At 39.8% G+C, this 26,618-nt stretch overlaps 1 protein-coding gene across 9 annotated transcripts in view; it reads left to right on the forward strand.

Moving 5' to 3' along the window:
• Window positions 1–1,539: 1,539 nt before the first annotated feature.
• The window catches only part of LOC121871621 (PDZ and LIM domain protein 3-like), a gene marked incomplete at its 5' end in the record, with an annotated part of 47,923 nt that continues 22,844 nt past the window's right edge, over window positions 1,540–26,618 (forward strand). For all 9 annotated transcript variants that reach the window (XM_042374036.1, XM_042374051.1, XM_042374048.1 and 6 more), the window contains 1 exon segment: window positions 1,540–1,688. In XM_042374036.1, the coding sequence (XP_042229970.1) occupies window positions 1,540–1,688 (149 nt within the window).

A 26,618-nucleotide genomic window follows, 5' to 3' on the forward strand; every position in this document is an offset into this window, starting at 1 on the left:
AATTACAGTCATTGGCAGCCAGGAAAATGTTGTTTCTTGTTTATCTGTTTACAGGGACAGTCGATAGGTGTTGCTGATGTAGTGTTTCGTAGAACTCTCGTCGTTTTGAGGAAAGGAGGATTACCAGAGAGTAGACCAAGATTACCCTCTTAAACCGTTTCTTTGTTTACTGTCGTAGCATTCATACAATAAACACAAAATGTATCTGTATATTTTTTATTATTCATATTATACATTTTCATCACCAACGGAACTAGTTCAGAAGACGGGATCAATATGAAAATTATGTTGACTTTGATACTGTGTTATTCTTCATATAACTTTCACCCTCCCTCAGTGATACACGCCTTGAATAGCTCACCTGTTATTGACTTAAGTTTTGGACAATATGTTTATACTTTTTTTATACCAAACTGGAAATGTTCTGGCTGCCTCCTGAAGCCATGATGGACTTGTTACCTTATATTCGTGATTATGAGTCCTTCTCATTCCTCAAAATCTTCGTTCCTTAGCCAAATAACTTGGTATAAGAGCCACCGAGGGAGCACATCACGTACCATAGCCCGGATGTAAGAGGTAAATATCACCTTTTTTTTCTGATGGATGGAAGCAGAGGCCAGCGGACATTGCCCTCTCCCTCAGTAACCCAAAACCAAATAAACAACTCACTAAACACTCGACAGTCGGCTTTATATTCTCGTGTACACAATTAGCTTACTGTAGAGTCCCTCGTCGCCATCAAGACTGAGGAGGCGGAAGCTGTCTGTCACCCCCCCCAGCAGCTCACACACTAATATACTATGACTTGGAAAATCCCGCTCCGGGTTGATGGTGAAGGTGTGTGTGTGTGTGTGTGTGTGTGCGTCCTTCCCCACACTGACACGTATCAGGTGAACTCCATCACCAGTCTTGTATTTATCAGCTAACCTTTCTTCATATATTTTTCTCATTAATAGATCTATCCATAACACACACACACACACACGACGTTATAAATCTTGCGGGGATATCGTTCACTCTGTCAGACTAATTGTAAATTCTTCAGAAAACCGATGAAGCAATTTCTCATAAGTGTCCATCTGTGCCAGGTGTCATGTCAGGCAGGTGGTGACACAGGAGAGGAATGGTATTAACTTATGTCCTTCATACACCCCCTAAAGGTATATGTTTTCTTCGATGTCATCAGCCGCTGCGTAGTTCACATTGTTGTTGATGGTATGCAGGGTGATGTGACTCAAGGGCTCTTCTCTGTTTGCCTTGATATCACGTTGGTCAAGGAGTGTTCTGTGTTTGTTGGCTTCATAGACTCGGATCTTGAGATTGTTTGAATATAAATCTAAGTTTTTGATTTACCAAAGATATGTGAGTAGCTTCGACGAGTCACAGTTCGAGATAAACTGCATTATTTTAGTATTATGATCACAAGAGATTCCAATTAATTGTATGATAAAATGTTAGTTTGATGTTATGCTGGAGTAATATCTAATAACTGTACATCTGAAGCAAGAACGAATAAATTAAAGTTTGACTCCCCTACAGGTGCTGGTGGGGACGCCGTCGGAAGGTGTACTGCTGAAGGGAGACATCATCACCAAGATCAGTTGCACCGAGACCAAGAACATTACACACCAGCAGGCCGCAGATCTCTTTAATAACGCAGGCAACCAGATCGCCGTCCAGATCAAAAGGTAAGGCGGTCCTGGTGCGGGAGGGAGGAGAGGTGTGATAAGATGGTGTGGGAAGGCAGACTATATACTACTCAGGAAGCCGGCGGTCCTTTCAACTGATTTAATTTATCGAGTCAGTCGCTGGTGAAAGTTACACGTGACAGGGGAGCGGTAAGAGGAGGGATGGGGAATGTAAAGGGAATCAGACACCTTATAAGAGAGCATCTGAACTTTTTGGGGGGGTGGGGGAGGGGGGGGTTGGCTAAAGAGAACAATAGAGAGAAAACGATCAGGTACTTCTTTGTTGACGACGCGAAAGAATGGGAAATATAATGGGAAACTGCCTTTGTTTCTCTTCAGTGGTAAAGGTAACTTATACCTCACTTCTTGGCGAGATATAAGACGACAGACCATCAACGGGAGACAATGATAGGGGCAGCCAATAAGGAATCAACACTAAAGGAAACGAATAAGTGATAGAAGAAAACAAAAGACGAATCAATGATATACGACATAAGGAGTATATACCTATTGTATATCTATTTGTCATTTTGTTACAAGACTCTAGAAAACAAAAGAAGATCTAGTTAACGTAATCAATAGGTGGTTATGAACAGGTAATATAATTATTGGTAACAGTGAAGAATAAACGGCTGGTATACAGATGATATATATATATATATATATATATATATATATATATATATATATATATATATATATATATATATATATATATATATATATATATATATATATATATATATATATATATATGCTCGATAAAACAGGATACAACAGCGTCAGAAATGGGTGTCAGCGGAAGAGGAGGTGTCATAGAGCCAATGTCAGCAGCAGGGGGTATGAGAAAATCCGAGAAATAACACACGAGTCTATTATCAGCAACAGAGGAAGCATGACGTGCACAGTGTCAGCAGCAAGAAGGAGGAATGAGAGGAATATATCAACCGCAGAGGAGAAGTGACAATGACAGTGACAAAATCAGTAGTAAGGGAATGATAAGAGGGAGAGCGTCAAGAAGAGTACCCCCCTTCCCTTCCCTTCACTGTTAATGGTCAAGGAAGGGTTTTCAGTCGTTATTCCGTCCTGCATTAGCGTCTGGGGTGCAGCCAACTCCCTCACCACAGCACGCGCCCGGGTCATGTCATGTTCTCTATATTTTTACGCACTAAAACCCAGAAAACCCAATAATGGTCCTAAGTTTAAGCCCCACACTACGAATGTGCTGGTAAACAGGCCAAGATGGTGCCAACAGGTTCTTCCAAGAATCTCACCTTAAGACGAGGCATTCATATTGATGTGGGAAAATTTAAATTCTTTGCTTGTCCACCGTATAAGATTAACATTTCAATTTAATATTAATGCACACGATTTCTTTCCGCTGGTCTTGTGTATAAAACGCAGAGTTTATATTCAGGTTTAAAGGTCATGTTTTCCTACCAGAGTCCAGAATTTTGTGTCGAAATGTTCTTAAATACGACACTGCTCCGACACATGTCTGCCTTACCCTAGCGACCCTCCTCCTTCTCCTCCTCTTGCCTCTTATTGCTTTGCTTCGTCACAGGTGGCTGGCAGTGGCTAGGACACAAGGGAGATGGTAATGCCTTGTCAGGGCCAGGTTATGGGACACCACGCAGCGGTCCGTGGTAGAGGGGGAGGAGAAGGGAGGGATGAGGTGAGAGGGAGAGGAGAAGGGGGGGGGGGGATGAGGTGAGAGGGGGAGGGGAGGTCGTCATCCACCCCACCACCACACTGTCATAGAAGACGTCATTTGTCAACTTTATCAGGGTGTTCAACATTCGCTTAATTTACAATATTATATTTTTTATACACTCCTTACATATTTCATGCTCTGACTTATGATAAAACACTTATGTTATTTTCGCTTGTCAGTTGTGAAGGCTTAGGTATTGACCTATAATGGTAGTCAATGTGAGGTGGATTGAGACGCAGTTTGCTCCTGACGTTATGAGACGAATTTATTACAGGTGCTTTTAATGGTAGTACGTGAGGACAAGGTTCGGGGTTTAGGAGTAAAGTGCGTAACAGGGGAACGTGACCACCTGCATGCTTAGTGATACGTTCGTTGTCCCTCACGTTCTGAAGCCATGGCCAGCTAAACCACTGAGAAGAAGAATAAGACGCAAAAAAAACTCGCATAACCACTCAAAAATACAAAAGCACTCACAAACAAAAACATAAACAAAGCTTAAACACACACACACACACACACACACACACACACACACACACACAGACACACACATTTTTTTTTAATATCTTACAATTAAATTCAGTACATGGATAATAAACTCTACGGACGTTGCCCACCACGTTTCAGTATTTCCCCCTCGGTATCTGGCTATTAATCGATGAGGAATTAAAAAAAAATAACCAGTTTCATAATCCATGGGAGTTTTCTTTTACTATCGTTAAATAATAATAGAAATAGATAGAACCTTTTGAATCTATATGTATTTGTGTATAAGTGACGTGGCGCAGAACAAAAGAGCATCACAATATGACTTAATCACTTCACGACCAATGTTAAACGTCATGAAGTAAGGGTACTATGAACTTGTCGCGGAGCAGGTGTCTTAAAGAACGAATTATGACGCAAGAATACTGTAAACTGGTTGTGACGCAAGAATACTGTAAACTGGTTGTGACGCAAGAATACTGTAAGCTGGTTGTGACGCAAGAATACTGTAAGCTGGTTGTGAAGCAAGAATACTGTTAACTGGTTGTGACGCAAGAATACTGTAAACTGGTTGTGACCTAAGTGTCTTTGGTAGCTGGTCAGTGACAGAAATGACTTCAGAGTTTGCCATAAATATATTCACACTCTAGTCTTTTTCTGAAACCCAGCGTGTTGACTATCTGCTATGGCCAGTTCTCTCCCCCCCCCCCCTTGAGCCGTCTATCATTGTTTACAAAATACTATTACATTACGCTTCATTTGGTTGCAGCGAGTCTGGTCAAGTACTCGAACCCCTCTGCCTGGCCTCTGACGACAAGATGTGTGACGATGTGTTATTAAAGAAAATTTTAAGAAAAGATTATACAGAACTGAGTCGTCTTTTTGGAGAACATGGATTATCAACTATGGGTTACGCTATAAGAGAGGCATATGCCCTGAACACTGAAGATAAGTTGTAAATAAACACTCGGGTAACACTATGAACCACAGACTCGTTCACACATAGATCATCTTGCTGACTGACCAAGCTCACGCGGCGGGTTAAATAAACTGGTACTATACGTTTCCAGCGTTTTAAAAGACATAAAATGATGATAAGTTTCTTGATAACTGGCTAAGTCTTACAGTCATCTAACACGAAGCAGTTTATGATGTTCAAATATTTGGTTGCCGGTGTTATGGGTGATAAACTCATTTTTAAATTTCTCTCAGTAGCGCATAAACTCAGCTGACTCCTTTCCTCACAGTCTTATGTCGCCAATAAATGTCAGGGAGAGTTACAGGTGAATTAAGACTAGTATGCAGGGAAGAGTTTATCTTCCTGACGAAGTACGTTTGTCTCTTGACCGGTGGTTGATGCATGACGGGAAACAAAAACAAAATGGCAACGGACTTGCTTGTGACAACAGGAGGCCAGCTGGTGTCGAACCTGCTGTATGACTCATCACTATGGTCAGGGGACAACACACAAGTTTATTTCGGCCACCAAATATTCTCCCTGGCTGTGTAGTCGTCACCATATACAGACATACACTTGTGGCTGAGAACGAGAACACTACCTCATATAATACGGTGTGAGGATAATCAACATACAGACGATATAGAGCATAACAGTGTGTCGTGATTACTGACGGGAGTAGTGTAAGTGTAAGTGTAGTTCCTCCTGTCTGTAGCAACCAGGACACTAGCCACTGTCAGCCTTACAGTATATTCAACAAATCACATGAGACGTCCTGCCGAGTACTGTCACCCTTTACCCCACTCGCGTAAACCACATTGATGGGGGCTTGATTAAGACATGTGGCTGAGTGTTTAACTATCAGAATACTAAAACACCATAAAAAATACGACTATACCTAATTACTTATTGGAGGCAGAGATAATACCCCCATAACTTCTAAACAGGTTTTTGGTAACAGAAGTTCAAAGATTCATTTCATAGTGAGAATTTGTGCGTCTGTAGATCTCCAGCCAACACCCGGTATAATCCTCCCACAGATCTTAGGTAAATAAATCTCTTTGCTGTAACCTATGGTGAGCCGGAACACAAAAACAAACCTCAGAGTGACATACCATCTTCATTTTTTGTTACACTGCTCTGTCTTCCTCTCTCTCTCTCTCTCTCTCTACCATAACTCTTGCTTTTTTTGTCTTTATTCCCTCCTTTGTTAAACATTTCTGTCTCTTTCTTGCCTCGTGTTTAGTTGTTATTTATTTCTCTTTGATCATTCTTCTACTCTCTCTATCTCTCTCTCTGTATCTCCTCCTAACTCTTACTTTACCTTATCTTCCCTCTCCCTCATCTCAAACTCCATAACGTAATATATAAACAGATCTAGAATCAAATACCATATACAAATTCTCGCAAAAAAATAAAATAAAATCAATACTTTCTTTACTTTCTATTCTTCTACATTTCTAGGACTTTTGAGACACAATGTATAGATGCCAGGATATATCAGTGATGGTAAAAAGTGTATGATGCTATTGTAATGTGTTCTGATCCAGTTACTTGAATTTATGAATCTGTAATTTCTTCCTGTGTGTGTGTAGGTAAGTTACACCTCAGTACCAGCCTTGTATTAGGTGACAAACAGACCTCCCACACCTTTTCCTCCCACTCCCCCACCCTTCGCCCACGCCCCCTTCCTCCTCCCACATCTCCCTACTCCCATACCTCCTCCTTCCTCCCACGCTTGTGCCATCATCCTCTTTATCCACTGTGCATTTCTTTGACGCCTGTTTCAGTCATTTGTCACATCCTCATCAGATTCCTTTCATGTCAATCCTCCTCCTCCTAAGTTAAATCCACGAACGTCCTGTACCCTTCCTTCCTTTCTTTCTTCTTTCCTTCCTTCCTTCCTTCCTAATAGTCTCATCCATCAGCACCTTCCTTTTTTTTCTACTTTTCTTCATTTCTCCACCCCACTCCTGCCACCTGTTTCGGCTTGGCACTCGTACCATCACCGCCGCCAACGCCACCGTACTGCTTTGTGGACATACGCCATGATTAATGATCTCCGAGCTCCGTCCTAAGCCACCATGTCTATTCCACATCTTCGTATCCAATCCAATCAGTCTTACGCTTTTCTTTTACGCTAATGTCTGTGGGCATATACGCATTTTGACGTGTTCCAGCTACCATGTTGATATCACGACACATAAATATGGTTTGGTTTGTATCCTCACTCACATCCACACCTTCATTTACGCTCACACTCACACCCACACCCACATCTACACCTACCTACGTCTACACTCGTTTCCACAGTAAATCATCCATACTCAATCTAACACCCACCTTGTTTCACACACCTATAACTCTGATCGGTTGTGTTCTGATAGTCCGTGTTTAAGGTGAGGATGTATCAGATTACCAAAAGCTCTGGAGGATCATATCATAGGTGGAGTATGGAGGTGTTAATACTTCTAATTTTCTTTAACAGTATTTTCTAGGGTGAATTTATTTTGTGTATTAATTTCCCACTCTTCCATAGTCGTGGTTCTAAATATTAACCTGACTTACCTTTACATCTACTTTTATCATTACTATCATCCATTACTAATCTTACATTGGATATTTCTAATTTTCTTCAACTTTATTACATTATCAACTCTATATTTACGCTTTCATCACCACTTTCTGCTCTATAACCATCACCAATTTTCTTATGTTTTGTTTTATTCTGTTGTTTTTTGTTTGTGTTTGTGTCTCCGTCATTCCCTCCTCCAGAACTCCTTCTCCTTCACGCCCTTACCTGGCACAACACACCCCTTTACCATCACCCGCTCACGAGTTGCATAATTGGGGGAAAGTGGGAGAGTTGGCAGCGGCACCAGGAAGCCGTGGATGGGGCAGGGCGAGGAGGCGGCGAGGCGGAGTGGGGAAGAGCAGGGTGAAGTGGGGGTTAGGTTAGGAGGAGCAAGGTGGGGTGGGGAGGAGCAGCATGGGGTGGGGAAGAGGAGAATGGGATGGGGTTAAGAGGGGAGCATAGGGTGGCTTTGGGGTCGGAGGGGTGGCAAAGGGTGACGGGGTGGGTCGAAGAGGTGGTAGAGGGTGGCGTAGGGAGGGGGGGGGTGACATGGTGGCGTAGGGGTCAGGGGGTGGCAAAGGGTGGGGTGATACGTGTGCCCGAGGTCGTTCAGGAGGTCGTTCAGGATGTCGTTCAGAGGGCCGTTCAGGAGGTCGTTCAGGATGTCGTTCAGAGGGCGGTTCAGGAGGTCGTTCAGGAGGTCGTTCAGAGATTCGCTCAGAGGGCCGTTCAGGAGGCCGTTCAGAGATTCGTTCAGAGGGCCGTTCTCTCACATAGCAGCTACTTATTCTCTTCTTCTTTTTTCCTACATTGTAATTTATCGTTTTTTTTATTAGGGCTTTTTTTTTTACGTTTCTTCTGGCCATCTCTTTCCTCCCACACCATCACTCCCACTCTTCCCTCCCATATTTCACATTTTATACCTTTTCTCCCCCACATAACTTCCCTCCCTCCCTCCTTCCTTCCTGCTCCCCTTGCCTTCTTTACTACGGTTTTCCTTCTCTTCCATACCTTCCCTCCCTCTCCCACACACTTCTGTACTTTCTCATTCCTCCTCCTACATCTTACATTACACACAGTCTCCTTCTCATACTCCCTCATGCCCTTCCACTCCTCCCAATAACAAACTCCTTCCTCCATCCCACTCTTCCCTCTCTCATCCCTTTCCTTTCTCCCCCTTCCCCTCCAATAAATCCCCTGTTACACCCTTCCTGTCACACCCTCCCTGTTATACTCTACCTGTCACGACCTCCCTCTCACATCCCCATCCAACCACACCTCCTACCCACGCCCTACCACAGTGTAGTATCACAATAACACTGTAAATGCATCAACGAGTGAGCAGTGTTTCCCATGTTTGTGGTCATCACTCGCTTGTTGACGCTAGAAAAAAAACGACCTAAATCCAAGAGCGAAGAATCCGGATTCCTCTCCTTCTTTTTATATATGTATATATATCTGGTTTACGTAAACATTTGAAATTCTCCACACTCGGGAATGCCTGAGAAATGCGTCCAAACGGCATATTGGACCTCAATGATTTTCTAAATATTTCCGCTTTTGAAGAAGGAAATACTAAAACTATTATATTATATTAAATATTATATTATATTATATTATTGTTGATGGACGAACATTTTTACGCGTTTAAAGACCTAAGTAGTTGAAGGGCAATAATAACATTTTTTTTTAACGTCAGCGTCAACACAGTGTATATTATATGTGTAATTATTTTTATAAATTTATATATAATGTATACAGTATATCTTTCTCTCTGTCCTCTTATGTGCGGGTGTGAAAAATATTTACTTGAAATATAATAATATTCTAATTTTCATCTAATACTCGTATCGCATTTTCTAATTTAAGTTCCGTCCTAAAAAAGTCCTTTATAACTACTAACTAAACCCCACGGTATATAATTTATTATCTGAATTAACTTTGGTCATACAAACATCCAAATTCAAATATGTAAACATAATTTTATTTTCTATGCAATATTGTTTAAAAAATTTCATTCAGTTAATTCAGTGTTGAATATTAACATTTACTTAATATGTTTTCTTTATCTGAGTAATATTTTAGTCCGTTAAATTCGCCCATTCAAAAATCGCTAAGAAATATGGTATTAAATTCATTCATTCATTAGACTCATTTATTTCATCTATAATATATCATTAAACTTAACTCCTTTATTTCTTTATGAAAACTTAATAATTCAAAATAATCTCGTTGAAACTGCAACTCAGACGCATACATTAACGTCCGTCAATTTAAGTCCTTTAGTAAATTCCTCGTACTCGCGCGAACTTTAATCCTAACCTTTAATGCGAACTTTAATCCCAATCTTTAACGTGAAGTTTAAACCTTACCGTTTAACTGTACTTTAACACATACTTTAAACCTGACTATTTAAGTTTGCCCCAAAAAACAAAGAAAACGAAACTTTTTGGTAATTAAAGAAAACTGTAAAAAAGTTATTAGATGGATAACTAAAACATTGTGGATCCATTTGCTGTTGACTAACTCGATTACCATTTCTATGAGTTGTCATGTTAGGAAGAATGTTGGTGACTTGTTCAGAAATTTCCATTGTTATTTTTGAGTTTTTACTGAATTTTTAGAGCTTTAATTTACTTTACTTTACTGTTAGTAGTTCCATATGTCTGTCACTCTACAAGAAACACTTATTTTAGATATACTCGTATCTTGTTCAAATTCTTGAATCAAATATTACCTCTTCTAAAAAAAAATATTCGCATCTGATGCGAATACATAATATAACTAAAGTAAATAAATGTGATTCATTATCAAATGTCTCTTCATCACATCAGTCCTGTATACTGGAGGGCCGGGGGAGGCAACTAATATGCACATACACTATTTGAATGAGGCTAAGTAAACACAATCTCAGGATAACACACACAGAGTTTTTTTGTAACACCACTGTCACGTATCCATACCTCAGTCGTGGGTGGGAACCAAAACATGTCACATACTTATGATTGATAGAAAACTTTCTCCAGGTATATAAATTTAAAGGCTAAATTATCGTTTTGTTTTATAAAAACATGAAAACAGTAAAATAACAGAAAAAAAGAGATATGTAAGACAAGACTGACACACGCATTACTCTTCTAACAATTTAAATACCGTACGTGCAATGCTTTAAACATATGCTGGTCTGGACTCTGAATCGTTACCCAACGAAGCCCTCAGCTCGGTTATATTGACAGATCATAAACAACAACTAATATTTTACAAATGAACAGATGCATCTCCAACAACCGCATCAGTCATCACAGAGTCTGGACTAACTATACAAAGGATTTGATTTATGACGAAGAACTTGAGTAACTGATATTACGTATTACATCAAATTTACTTATATTTCATTAATACACAAATTTCTGTTCTCTTACTGGTACAAGTAAATGTACAGGTACAGATATCTGTAGAGGCTAACATTACACACTATATAGGATCAATGTCCACTATTATGTCATATTATCAAATACACGAAGAAAGTATAAGTTCATTAAATTCTTCACGTCGAAATCCACGTCAAAAGACCACCTCCTATTCCGAGGCTTCAACTATCCCTGTACACCCATCATCTAACACTTGAACTGACGGGCGACGTTCAACAGGGTTATTTAAGCCTATTTGTTTTTACCCAGGAAAACACGTCATAAAACTCCCTTTAGCAGTGGGTTTACGCCAGCTGCGTCGAGTGAGAGGCTTCCCCTCAAGGTGTTTACACGAGACTGACCTGAAATGGGTAAAAGGCGAGAGTTAGCGCTCCTGATAGAAAATTAAAATAGTGTAGATGTGACCACCAAGTTGCTCTGCTATTCTAATTATTTTTTTCTCCAACATTTGTTTTTCACTTATTCTCCCCAAGTTATCTTAGATCAAGTTCCACGAATTTTCACAATATCTTAACAGCTTTGTTTTCATGTGTGAGTGACGCTTAAGTAACATTATTATTGCTTCTGTGTCAGCTTTAGCAAGATAGGAGAGAATAAAATAAGTCCTTCTATCAGCCTACAGTTCAGTGTGTTGATATATCACGTTATAGGATATAAAATTTCAAATTACCTCCAGTAGCTCACCATTCACTGGATGAATTTACACTGAGGAGAGAATGTAAAGTTTTTATGCCACGCGCGGGACCATCTGTCTGTTGAGATTTTGTGAACAGCACGTAAACACTGTCAGAGAGACGGGGATCTGTCAACTGTCGTCAGTGTAAACATTTCTAAGTTGGCCTGGGAGGAAGCTGAGAGTCACGGTTCATGTAAACAATGTCACTGGAGAGCATCTGTCTCAGTTTATCCTGTTTACATTACGAGTACTTGAGTGGAGAAGCTGAGTAGCGAGACACCGGCGACGACTCTGGAGGAAGCTATACTTATATATGGTGGCTCTTAAAGTATGGAGATAATATGTCTTAAACAAGGCGATAGACTTTAAATTACCGTAACCCGAAGCTGTGTGCCAGAAGAACGGATACGAGTGTTTTCATGAGGTCCACAAATCACTAGTGTTAGGGATCGATCTACTGGATAAACAAACAATTATATTCGGAACAAGAACACATTGTTTGCCTACACCTGGCGGTCTAGTTTCCCCTAATAGACCGGAAGTAACCACCGCAGTCAAGCCACTAGGACACCTTTTAGAATGTTCTTACTAAAATATACTTAAACTTACTATTAACACTTTAAAATAAACTTCCAGGTTTGAATTAATTCTACATGTAGATTTTATTTTCCATCCACTTTCTGCCGTCATTATGTGTACATCTAAAATGGATTTAGAAGAAAATAAAAATACATTCTATGATAATCTCTTTTTATGAACGATATGACTAATTTATATCACCTTAACAAATACAAGAGAAGAAACCCACAATGGCAAAGGAAAAATTTATTCCAAACAGTTTCGGTGACAACTGTTACCCTCCTCAGGTGAGATATAGGCAAGGACTCTCCAGCCACCCTAGCTAACCTAATCTAACCACAAACCATATTAGTGGGATATCCTCAACACAATCCACCAAAGCCAACCTCCTATATTGCCCGAAGCCCCCTCTCTGCTCACTTACCACCTTACCCACCTTCTACCACGACCCACCAACCTCCTCTACCCACCACCCACCATTGTCCACCACCAACCACTACCCACCGCTCTACTCCCCCACCACCAACATCACCATCAGTTGCATATGACGTGCAGCGCCACCTCCAGGCCAGGATTCATTACTCTAATGTTTTACGACAACAACAACCGTGACAACGAGTGTCAAACCAGGTGTGTGTATGTACAGTATGTATGTATGTATGTATGTATGTATGTATGTATGTATGTATGTATGTATGTATTAAACAACACTTAAGCGTTATTAAGGTTCACAGAGATTCGTAGGCAACTAAATCTCTTTTTGTGTATGTGAATGAACGATACTTAAAAACGAAAGGAATGGAGAGCAGAGACGAGGAATAAAAATCCTACCCAAGAGATCCAGGAAATAGTTATGTTCCAGTGACCAGAGTGTTAAAGGTTCACAAAATGCTGCAAACAAATACAAATATAGTAAACTAAAACACCTACTGTCTCAAAACCGCATCAAAATGACGCTGAAGCTTCAATTACACGTTAAAATTAACTAATGAATAGAATCTTACCAAAAATTATCTATGTTTTATTTTGTCTAATGTTAAGTGAATGTCTTCGATGAAAGTTGTCTCAGTGTTGATTCTGTATTTTGACCCACGAACACATGAGAACCTGTACCCATTACACTCGCTATGCTACACCGAGAAGGAGATAAAGTTCTCTATTTGATATAAAGTAATTGTTTCACTGTGATTTTTATGTGTAAGCAGAATAATCGAGAAAATAAAATAGAAATGAACTCTAAATTTATGGTTGATATAAAATGCATTTCTAAGAGCTATATACTGCTCTGAATGTACTGTACAGGGGCGGATCAAGTGGGGGTGGCTGGGAATCCGGAGGCCCCCCTTTTCACCAGAAAATTCCAAGACTTGTTTTTTAATGAAGTATTGCACTGCGGTGTTTTTGTAATGTAAACAGTAATTACTATTGACCTCAGAATATATCCTCATTTCAAGTGCACATGGCATCAAAATGGCCTCAAAATGCCCATGATATTGATCAGATTTAAAAATAAAATTGTTGAGGGGCTTACTGCTCCCCCCAAGATTCGCCCCAGCTGGTTGGGCTCCCTGTGCTTGCTATGTTCCTCCACCCACAACTTCTTGGACCCCCTCCTTCTGATATTCCTGGATCCGCCCCTGCTAAACGAACCAAGTTATTCTTCTATCACCCAGTCTTAAATGAATAACCGTATGTATATTGTTTACATGTACGGTATGCATACATGCTGAATTTTATACCTCTATTATCTATACACATGTTGAATCATTGTAAACTTTTATGGCGAATACGCAAAAATAAATAAATAAATAAATAAGTTATTAACTGAACTGAATAACAAGGCGAGTCAGGTAGATCTAAGAGAGTATCCCCAAAAACGTGCGAAAACGTGACAAGATTCACATTTTCTCTGGACCATTTTCTCTAGTGGAAGGTTGGCAGGATAAACTTTCTCATGTCATGTAAATGAAATTATAGTGTTTAAAACTATGCTCAAGGCAGAGCATTCATACAACGGATGGTCAAAACGTCGGTATAAGGAGTTTTTAAATGAAGAATATTCCATTTTTCTATTTTTTGAAAATAAACATGACCATAAATAGACTACAATGTAGGATATTTATTGGCCCTACATTATCCTTTTTGCCTGGCAACACAACCTCCTGAACTACTGTAGAAGTATATCCCTGGTCAGTGGATTATATTTATTTACGCAATCTCTGCCAACGAAAGAACCTCTCATGACCACCAATAAAAGTTTAATTCGGTCACGTGAAAGTTGATATTATACAGCGGCTGTCACACTGCTTATTTGCCAAGATAAAGACGTTGGGAGTTTGTGTCAGTGAGGGAAGTGGTCTTTGTTTGTCACTTTGATAAAGGTTATATATTAATGTAGATTCCTTACAGAATAAACATTTAAACTAAATATTCATCTCGGATTTTCCACCTGCATGTTCTTAAAGCAGCGTCAAATGAAGTCTAAGCAGGTGGGTGAGTGGTAGTGAATGTTGCTCTTAAATTTCGCCAGCTTTGTTATCATGTGAGGTATCAGAGGTCGACAAAAGTAGGTTGAAGGGTCCGGCTGGTCCGAGCTCCTCGATTACGTACGCATGGGCATCCTCGACTCGGTCACCAAATTGTAAGTTACATCACGTTATTCGGATCTCTAATACTTATCTTACGTGACAACTTACATAGCCAAGTGCAGTAATAAGCTAATTTCATGTTCAATAAAGTGTTAGTTCTGAAATATATATATATATATATATATATATATATATATATATATATATATATATATATATATATATATATATATATATATAAACAGCTGTGTGTGTTTATCAGCATCACTAGTGCTCCTTTAATCATGCAGACGATACATAATACAATTATGACAACATAAAATCATAAGAATGGAGGAAACTGCAGCGGGCCTATTGGCTCATACCGGGCAATCCCGTTTACACCCAACCCACATCACTCATATATCCATCCAATCTACATTTAAAGCTATCCAGCGTGTTCGAGTTAATAATGATCTATGGTAACTTGATCCACTCTTCCACTACTCTATTTCCAAACCAATGTTTACCTATCTCGCGCCTAAATCTAAATTTGTCTAATTTAAAACCATTGCTACGAGTTCGCTCCTGGTTGGATAATTAAAGTACCTGTGTTATATCACGAGCAGCTTAACTTTACTTTTATAAAGATGGATGTCAACAAATGCGTCATGTTTTATGATATAATTTGTGAGAGTGAATCAGGTGATGGTGAGTGACGCCTGAAGCAGTTTCTGCCTTGTGAGGGGAGAGAGACGAACCCTAATTAGCAAAACCCATGACGGGTGTTGCCCAGTGCTGGCCGGACACACGCTGACGTAGGGCTGGCACCATCACCCCCGGGCTATTAATAACCACAAATGAAGCTAAGAATCTAACCTCCTGTTGTTTCTGTCCCTGGATCTTAACATCTATTGTTTTTTTTTATGTATGTCAAAATTATTAAAGTATTGCTTTATATTTCAATCGTACAGTATATACAAAGTCTGAATCTAACTTTTTATGTTCCTATAAACGTTATTTTTGCAGTAACATTCCTGAGTCACTCGTTCTTCATTTTTCTGGAGCGGACGCCACTATTTCAAGTTTATATCCTGCTCCTCTCTTGGCTACACTCGAGGTTCAGTTTATGGCGAATTTAAGAACCATTTTATGGTCTGTGAAGACGTGCTTAAAATTTCCACTTGGAAGGGTAGGAAAGTAATAAAGAGATAAATGTTTTAATTCTTTTCTCTTCGTATTAACAAACAAGTATTTAATGTAGCTATAAACGTAGGTGTTACTGTTGAATCACGTCACCCTGAAGATGTTTAACTGCTTATGAGTATTTCTTGTATGTCCTCCTACCATCTTCAACCCAAATTCACTTTTTATGAGTTTGCAAGAAGTTGAACACGTTATTAGACTGGTTGGTATTCAGTTCCCAGAAGATCCATCCACCCCTCCAGGAGTTATGACGTGGCGGAGGGCAGGATCCCTTGATATTCCCCAACGCCTTTGGGTATATACAGAGTAATGAACTGATGTGGAAAGTCTTGTGTTAATTAACTGTTATTAATAAGGATACACATATATACAACGTGTAGCTGAGTATTTGGCTTTATGCGTAGCCTATTAACGTCCCATGATTTAAGAAACATCTTTGCTGTCATAACAATTATGTTTTTGCAAGTGTCGCTGATGAATGGGAACAGGTGGCGAGAACATGTACTGGCAGAGGACGGCCAAGTTAGTTCAACTTTAGTAACACTCACTTATGTCTCCAGTGAGGACGTTAATATACTTATAGTGCTGTCTGAGTGTTGGTGAAGTTCTGCCACAAAAAAAGAGATAATGTACACAGATGTTTGATACATGAGTGTTGTGTAAAGATCTAGTCAAACGTCACACACATATACAGACGAACAAACAAAATTACGGAGAATAACCTTATTCGTTCCCTTGGCCCCGGTCATCCATCCCCACCAACATCACAATTCCTGGTAAAGAGAAAAACAACTTTGATCAGCTGTTGTTCATATATTGTGAGGAACCATTCATAAATACTCACACTTTGGAATCATATCCATTTCCATATAAAAATATTATTGCTAGTTTTTTCCGTCTTTACAATTTGAAACGCTGGAGAAAATGTTTTGGTATATCCTCCAACATTGACCGTCTTCCTCCCTTTCTATGCAACAAGATGTAAAGAAAAGGAAATATCTTTAATTCTGTGGAGGAAAATACTTACAAATAACATAATGAAACTTTTATTATTTGTCTTAGAACTTGTGTGTTACCAAAGGTGGACGACTCAACATAAACACCGAATAGTTTTAACTCATTAACAAGGTGTTGTGTAGACCCGCCCCCCTCCCACCCTCTATATCGTCTTGGTAAATGTTGTGTTGTGGTCACGACAGCGTTTATTACCACGAGACTGGAATTTTTGTCAACTAAGTCAAATGTTATTACTTGCGAAGGACTGAAGAGACAAGAAATGATTGGTGTAAGGATTTAGATCTTTTACTATCATAATATAAGATAATGATTTCTGAATGAGGTTAGGTTAAGTTAGGTGGTTTATTATGATTTGAATAAAATATATTACATAATATATCACATTATTTGGCAAAAACGAAGTATGTGTGTGTGAGTGTGTGAGTGTGTGTGTGTGGAGGCCTAACACTGCAGGCTCCACTTATCACACCGTGGCAGCCTCTTTATTTATTGGTCTATTTACCGCCCAGCAGGACACAGCTGAGCCACAGTAAATACTCACGTGCTGGTGACTCATGTACTGTTGTGCTTATATTAACCCTTGAACACACACACACACACACACACACACACACACACACACACACACACACAAACACACTCACACACACACACAGAGAGAAAGAAACACTGTAGCCTTGAGCGTCAGCCACCCTACGCTGACAGGAAGAGTTACTCAGGTCATGTGAAGGAGATGTAGCAACAAGGTTACTACTGTTCCCCAGCCAACACAAGTCTAATGTGTGATGCTGTGTCTGTCATTATCTTTCACCAAGAACACACCGAGGATTGAATTTCATTTCTACAAGTGATATTTCTGTTCAGGACGAATAATGTACAAGAAGAATGAACAATGAACACTGAAGTAAGATAACCCACAATAAAACTTGAGACGATAATCAAATTGAGACCTGGGGGCAGTGGGGGGGAATTATTAATATTAACTAACTCTGAAACGACTTGTACAGTAGCTTTTCAAAGTAACGGGATCCTCGGCCAGTCACCTCCACCCAACTGACACTTTTGGTAATAAATTGTCAGAGAGGTTTTGTTTGTTTGTCAAGCGGAACACCCAGCTGCTACCATCACTAAAGTGTCTAGTCAGTCATTCTAGTGTTAATATGAAAAGTTCAGTTACCGGGGAGTCAGTGACGTGAGCAGTGACGTAGTGACCTTACCCACTCTGAAGAATGACTCACTTCTGTTGTCTTGACTTCCATCCTCAAATAACGGTGAAAATATAACTACACTAAACAATAAACATACATATTTAAATGGGTTTTTTTCTTGTATCAACACCTATTTGACTTTGTAATTGGGTGATATTTTCATGGTAGGAACGGAAACTTTTCATTTAGCCCCAAGGCAGATTATGTTACGCTTTCACAAGGGTTTACGATGTATGTACTTTACCTGAAGAATTTGTTATAATGGGAGATTTTTTTTGTCTCAGTATGACGGAAGAATGTCTTTACTAATGGTGAAACTACGTCCTGGCTAAGGCTTGTCATTCTGATTTTCTTTTCCCGTACACACAACTCACACACTGGCAGCCTGACGTTTTGTAATACAGCATCAACAGTCATAGCTTTTACACACACACACACAACAAGTAGTCAGTCATATTTACGTACACACTCTGCTTTACACACTCACAGGAGACCCTTGTATACATAGGCACTAACAAATACTTATATACATTTATTTGCAAGAGACGACCACGACCACGACACACATACACAACAGCGTCACCATACACCTTGACCACGAGTACTGAAGACCATAATATCACTTACCATTGTTATTCACGCAGTAAATCCCCCCCTTACCCCAACCTCATTGTATCTGAGTCGCAAGGCTTCTCCACACGTCTTGAGGAACATCTCGACACTCTCTGGATTATTTTGCTGTTTAAAACTATTATATCTGACATGAGTGTTTATATATCTGACATGAGTGTTTATATACCTGACATGAGTGTTTATATATCTGACATGAGTGTTAATAATGTCACCCAGAAGGAAAAGAATATCAACAGGGTAAAACTTTATGATGGAATATTTTGTCTCCTGAATCGTTGTTGGCCTCCTCTTCCTCCCTTTAAAAGACTAAAGATACAAATACGTGTTTCCCGTATCTAGGTTGAGTCTATTTTAGCTCGCCAACCCTACAGTGTTTTAATCTCACCCTCCAAGGAAGAAAAAAAAATCGCCTCCTCATGAAATCATAAAATCTTGAAAGATCTTGAAAATTAAGAAAATGTTAAATAAATATTACTTAATTTAAAATGTGAAGTAGTAATACAACATTAAGTAGAAAACAGATAAAATAAATAAGAGTCAAATATATAGAGACAAAAACCTAAACGAACGACCGATGCGTTTTTGTTTGCTTTCACCATTCTTATACAACACAAGTATATTTATGTGTTTCTTTGGTTAGATTCAAGTTATATTTATACTTATTTTTTACTTATACTTGAGGTGTGATCTTTTTTATTACTTGAATATGAGATTGTGGCGTCATCCGTCCACCATGTGCATATATGGGTAAACATCAAAGTGGTTTAGGGTAAATTGGGGCCAGTTCTGATAGGTTTGGGGCGTCGTTATGGCCTCTTGGGGGTGATGGTAGGGTAGGAGTAGTATCTAGAACGATTGGATTCTCTTGGGCCTAGAACCCACTGTACATGAGACTCATTATTAGGATTAGTTCTTCATTCTCACCTCCAAGTACTGTACACACACACACACAGATTTCGCGTAATGTTACCTGGACAGAATGGCTCACCAGGGTAAAGAGACGGGTTTTGTAGCCTAGGTGTATCAGAACTTAGTGTGATCTAAGATATGATTGAAGGCCAAAATATTAAATGGTTACGTATTAAAATCTATGTGTTCTTTTTCGATGACCCTGTATACTGTATATTTCACTGGTATTGTCTGTGTGCCTTAGTGTTTGTTGGGGATTGTTTAAACATATTCATTTATATTAAAGTTGTATTGTAATAGAATAATGATTTTCTCCCTAAAATATATAAAATAAGAGCAAAAAAATAATAATAAACTTGGCTATTTAGAATCACTTCTTAGAATAAAAATTAACAAATGGAATTCAAATATCATCTCATTAACACTGAATTCAATTATAAAAAACCCAGTGGAAAAAACCCCCAAATCAACACATCTCCATATGAAAAAAAAAAATACTAATTTCCCCAATTAGTATTAGTGTAAGGTGAGTGAGTAAGGCAGGGAAGAAGCTAGGAGGAGAGGAGGTGCTGGCACGGGGGACACTCGCTATATATAAACACACCGAATGTCACCCGGCAAGTGTTCCTTCAACCACATCTACAGCCAATCAAAACTCACCTTTTTCTATTTACTTGTTTGTGAGCCGATGATGACACATACATCCTTGTCAATCATGGAGGTATATATATATATATATACTTAGGTTATAGAAATATCTCATGGTTGAATTTTACGTAGTATGTATGTGTGTGTGTGTGTGTGTTTACCTTCATCTGTGCTTGTGTGTTTGTATTCGTGTGTACGTCTGTGCGTGTGTAACTAAGAGAGAGAGAGAGAGAGAGAGAGAGAGAGAGAGATACTTTAACCACCAATCACCTAATACACAATTGCCTCCCTAATCTTCACCCCTATCCCTCCCTCCCTCCCTCCCTTCATTTCCGTATCCCAAACGTCATCTCCCTTCTCCCCACTCCAGTGACGCCTCTTTCCCTCCCTCTCTCTCCTCAATTTCTCCCCCCAAGTGCCATCTCCCTGCTCCTCCACCCAGTGTCACCTCCCTCCACACTCTGTAATGCTTGGCCCATTGTAAATTTCACAGAGCAGAAATTTGACCTTGAACTGTGAGCTCCGTCGCTAAAATAAATGTTTCTCCTGTGGACTATTTCCAACACACACACACACACACACACACACACACACACACACACACACACACACACACACACACACACACAGGATAAGGGCGCCCAGGTAAAGTGACGAGTTAAATTCACCATTCAGGCCTTGTAGATGAGGTAGTGAAGGGGGGAGGGAGGACGGAAGGGGGGAGGGAGGAACGGGAAGGGAAGGGGGGAGGGGCGGGAAGGGAAGGAGGGAGGGAGGAACGGGAAGGGGGAGGGAGGAACGGGAAAGGAAGGGAAGGGAGGAACGGGAAGGGAAGGGAAGGGAAGAAAATATCAGCACCCTGTCAAAACCAAAACAGATGAACAACTATTTATTTACCAACACCAGGGATCACTATACACAAACATCTGGCCTAACCCCATAATAGATGAAGACACAAACTCGTTCCAAGGAAAAGTCATCAAGCTCCTGGGTCTTCCTCTTGCCATTACTCAATTGGCTTCATCAATTCTTGTTTTTAAGATTAACTGAGACGAGATGCGATGAGCCACTACACTCCCAGGAAGTCAAATAATCCAATAGCTGTGAGACTAGCAGGATTGTGTATCGTTTTGTATTGCTTTGATTATAAATTCGAGTACTATTAAAAGTCAGTGGAATTTTGTAAAAAGTAAAAATAAAAAAATAAAAATGTAATCATGAGTTTTTTTTTTTTGTGTACCCGGAAGAATACGATGAATATGTTTGCCTGGTGGTGTGTGGGTTGGATTGAGTATGTCATTGGCAGCCCTCCCCCCCCTCCACCCCCAACCACTCCGGACTTAGCCTCACATCTCTGCTCTCTAAATAAACTTGATTTTAACTCACTTTTTTTTTTTATTAAACTAAACTTCAAACAACATTTTTTATTACGTACCTTTAAGAAATAGAAAGACACAAATATTCTGATTCTGAAGTAATGGAAAAGAAATTGTTGTTGTTCGAATCATTGCTTACTCTCTCGGCTGTGGTTTCAGACATTACGGGAACAAATGACAGTCGCGATCCGCCAGTTAGCAGTTCCAGCAACAAGACACAATAAACCCGCTTTACGCTATGGCTAGAGGGCCGCACACCCACACACAATACGGTAGGCAGTATTATGGTGACCTGAAAAAGAACTACCAAAATATAACAGGTGTGCTCAACCTACACCTGTCATTCTCATTGCCACAGGTGTACTGTTGCCATACGTCATATTATCCCAAATTATACAGGCCATTAACTTCCATTGTGTGTGTGTGTGTGTGTGTGTGTGTGTGTGTGTGTGTGTGTGAGAGAGAGAGAGAGCTGTGTTAGGAATGCCCTCGCTCCCGCGTGACAACAGTTATACCCTTCATACAATAAACACAACTATTTTGTTTATTTCGAGTCTTTACTCCCCAAATTATTATCAGGTAATCTCTCTCATAAGCTCAACCTTCTGTGTGTTTCAGTCGCTCTTCTAGTGGGTCAATCTTCTCTGTTTGTCTTACTTTTTCTTAACCTTTCCCTTATACATATTACTAAAACATTCTCTTAAAAAATTATTTCTTATTTACGGTTTATTTTTAATTAATAAAAAAAAAATCCGAGTGTATAATAATATTTTAGACACGAATAAGATTCCTGGGTAAGTCATTTTATTTCTTCCCTTTGTAATATTCACTAAATAAATGTATCAAAGCTGTGGGTTTATTTAATACATGGGAGTGTGACTTATGAGAGGTAGTCATATCGACACTAGATTTTTGCGCTTCCTGTATCCGGTGATAAGAGCCACACACAGTTACAAATGCCTCCCCCAACACACACACTTCCAGTCACAAATGCCTCCCCCAACACACACACTTCCAGTCACAAATGCCTCCCCCAACACACACACTTCCAGTCACAAATGTCTCCCCTAACACACACATTTCCAGTCACAAATGCCTCCCCCAACACACACACTTCCAGTCACAAATGCCTCCCCCAACACACACATGCACTTATCGTATAATATGCAACTTTGAACATCTGAAAAAATGCAATTATTTCTAAAAAGTAATCAAACTTAATTCTATATATAGTTTATCAAGTGACGTAGCTAGTACAGGTTATAACAAGCTCATCACTACCTGTCATAAAGAGTTATTGGCTCGTTCTTAAGGCGCCCCCAAGTCCACCCAGCTGTAAATGGGTCCCTAACTTTACAACTGGGGACGTGAAAACAATACGCTTCCCCCTTGTGCCCTAATGGGGTAAGAATCCGACTTTTATGGGATATCTGTATCACGATGTTGTATTGGCGAGGGAAGGAAGTGGTAAATGAAGGGGAAGAGGTAGAAGAAGAGAAGAGGGAACGGGAAATAGAGGAGGAGTAAAGGGAAGAGAGGCGGAGGGTAGATGAGAAGGAGACGAAGAGGGAGGAGGGGAAAGGAGAAGAGGGAAGGGGAAGTAGGGAGAAGAAGGGCGGGGGAGGAAGGAAGAGAGAAGGGTAGATGAGGAAGGGAAGAGGGAAGATAAGAGGAAATGAAGAGGAGGATAGGTGAGAATGAGAAGAGAAGAAGAGAGGATAGGAGGGGTTAGAGGAGGGTAGATGAAGAGGGGAAGATGAGAGGAGGGTAAAGGGTGAAGAAGAAGAGGATAGACGAAGAGAATGATAGAACAAACTTCACCTGGTCTCACCTGGTCTGGGCACACAACCCAACTACCCCTCCCGGAAATAGATCGCCTCCTTCCACACTCCCTCCGCTCATCTCCACACCCCCTCCACCCATTTTCACACACCCCCCCACACATCTCCACCCCCCACATATCTCCACACATTCCCACCCCCCCACACATCTCCACACATTCCCTTCACACATCATTAAAACTTATCTCACAAGCAAACGCCCATCACCCGTTTACATCAAAGTTCACAGCACACACAAAAATCTATATATTCTTCATCTGTTTTTCACACGTAATTGTTTTTCACACACTAATTCTACATCACACGTTAACCTTACCATACCAAATAACTGCTGTTTTCATCACAATAAACTGATAAATAACAGTCCAGCATCAAAACAAAAGAAGTCATAATGATACCACTATGAGAAACCACTTTTTTTTAGACAAGAGACCTGACATGGTATAAGCTCTTTGACTAGTCTGTGAGCGTGAGAGAAATAGTGGACACATCTGGCTCTTACCTCAGGCTATGGACGAGGTAAAGTTTCTCCTACTGGATCTTTGCCTTGTACAGTTATAAGACCCGTCTGGCCGACCTCAGTCACTGCACCAAAACAAGGAGTTTATTCAATTTTTTATATGTAAATTTTCAAGTATATATTCTCGACGTGTGATTTATTTATTTGTTTGTTTATTTATTTATTTATTTATTTATTTATAAGTGAGTTTCATTTACTAGACAGGTGATGAAACCGCAGAGACCTTTGCCTTAACCCGAGGACTTTGATGATAACAATACTAGAGTAACCACCACACATCTCACACATCCTTTGCACATCTCACACACCCCCACACATCACTCACACCCTCCCACACATCTCTCACACCCTATACACATCTCACACACTCTCCACACATCTCTCACACCCTATACACATCTCACACACCCCCACAAATCTCACACACCCTCCACACATCTCACACACCCTATACACATCTCACACACCCCCCACAAATCTCACACACCCTGTACACATCTCACACACACACCCTCCTCACATCTCACCATAGTTTCACTGATTTTATTGAAGAGTTAATGTCCCCCCCTAACCAAACCCAACTCCGTCAATCTAAACATGAATTCAATGATAAATCCCGAGTTATAATCCCTTACATATCTGAAATCGCTAAAGGAATCCACCATAAATCACTCTCTAATACACGGTTGGGGGAGTGATGTTGGTAGGAGTCAAGGTAACGTAATTGGAATCCTGTTTGTCTCGTGTATTGGGGAAACTATCCTGGCTAAAAGGAGGTGATAAAGAGTACATGGAAGGAAAGAATGGATGAAAGACACTGAGATAAAGATGAATAAGGATAATAAACAAATACGGTATAATTTTGCTAGTGACTTATTCTTAGAAACATTAAGTACTGGTTTACATTATTTACGTGTCTTTAACTTCTAATACACCTGAGGATGTTGTGTAATATCACCTGTATTTCCTTTACGAAAAATATCAAATTTATTCTTAGCCGTTCTTAAATTTCTTGAATATAAATAAACTCTCTAAAATACTATACACTGTTAATTTAGTTGGTGTTCTTATTGTGTATAAAAAACGTAATTTTCTTCCATATTGTGTCGATAAGCCAATGACATGTTTACATTTTGTCACTTGGGGGAACAAGAAACACGGAGAGAGGTAATGGTAAGTAAGCGTATTACCTGTCCGTGTGTATGCTTGGTCATTCTGTTTATAGTCAGCGGTAACAAGATGAGGCGACAGTCATGGTAAGCGAATTGTAATGTGGGTCACCTCATCATTGCATAAGAGTGAGGAGCGAGGATGTGACAGGGCGAATGGCTGGCTTCGCATGAGGAAGTACGTTGATTAATACATCAGATATTCCAAGGACAAACAATATTACATCTTGTTTTGTAATATGTGAACTGTATATAAAAGAAGGTCACCACTACACAACCTTAATACGCTTTAAAAGACACGAGAATATGTCTTTGATGCGGTGTGAGGTGCAGGTATTTCACCAACTCGAGTTTTGTGTCATACGGCAGTCAGTGTGGTCGGCAAATACACTCTATCATCAATCAACCCTACAGTGGCTTCCCTTACTACGGCGGCACCTGCTGACATTCTCCCACACGTTATTGACCTTGACTCGAGTAAAGTTCCTTACCAACATTAGCCGTACAATACGTGTTATCATTTCAACATTGTAGGGATGTATGTTTTAGTTAGGTCCACAGGTTAATACGTCAGACAAGGCTGGAGGAATGATCACAGACTGTGTACCAAAGATTCGTGTCGCTCCTGATCTTGACAACACACCTGAGTATATACAGTGAACTGTTATGAATGTTTGTAAATCCCCAAGAATGTTAAAAATCCACTTTGTACACTGTGGCCACGCGTTAAAGGCATCGTTCACTGTGTGGGTGTGTTTAATACGTATTCTGGTTCCCTCTCTGTCGCTATCAACACTTGTTATTCACCATTATGCCTATTATCACCTTCTTATATCAGGGTTTCTCTACTTTTTGAATCACCTCACGAATAGCAGGAACATGTAGGTAATTACTTCTTGATCAATACACTTAAAATAATATACACTACAATATATTCTGTAAGTACTTGATAAAAATCCCCTATTTTCCTGTGTCACTACCGGAGACTTTAAACTCGTCCCTTCCACAGATCTAAGTTTTTACACCCAGAAAACACTTTATCATTATATAGAGTTCATTTCCAGAGATAAATTTTAACTGTTGTTTTAGTATCTACTTACCATTGTAGTCTTCTCAAAACAAAAGATGACTTCGCTGTGGAATTCAATACACGTGGCTCATCCTCTCATGTATAAAGAAAAGTTTATATCACACACAGTTTCCTCTTCTGTTGGTCCTCACTTAACGGCAGTAATGAACACCGCCTGTTAGTTGATCACCCTCACACATACTGTCCTGTCTTAGTACTGATCTCTACCTCTGACTTGCTTCAACTTATGACCTTGGATAGTCAGTAGTCAGTCATGATGAAGCCTCAGTTCCGTTGCTTCAAAGAGTTATTCGTTTTCCTGAAGCCTCTTAGATATGGATATTGTTT

This window comes from Homarus americanus, unplaced genomic scaffold (genome assembly GCF_018991925.1).
Source record: "Homarus americanus isolate GMGI-L3 unplaced genomic scaffold, GMGI_Hamer_2.0 scaffold3806, whole genome shotgun sequence".
Taxonomy (NCBI): domain Eukaryota; kingdom Metazoa; phylum Arthropoda; class Malacostraca; order Decapoda; family Nephropidae; genus Homarus; species Homarus americanus.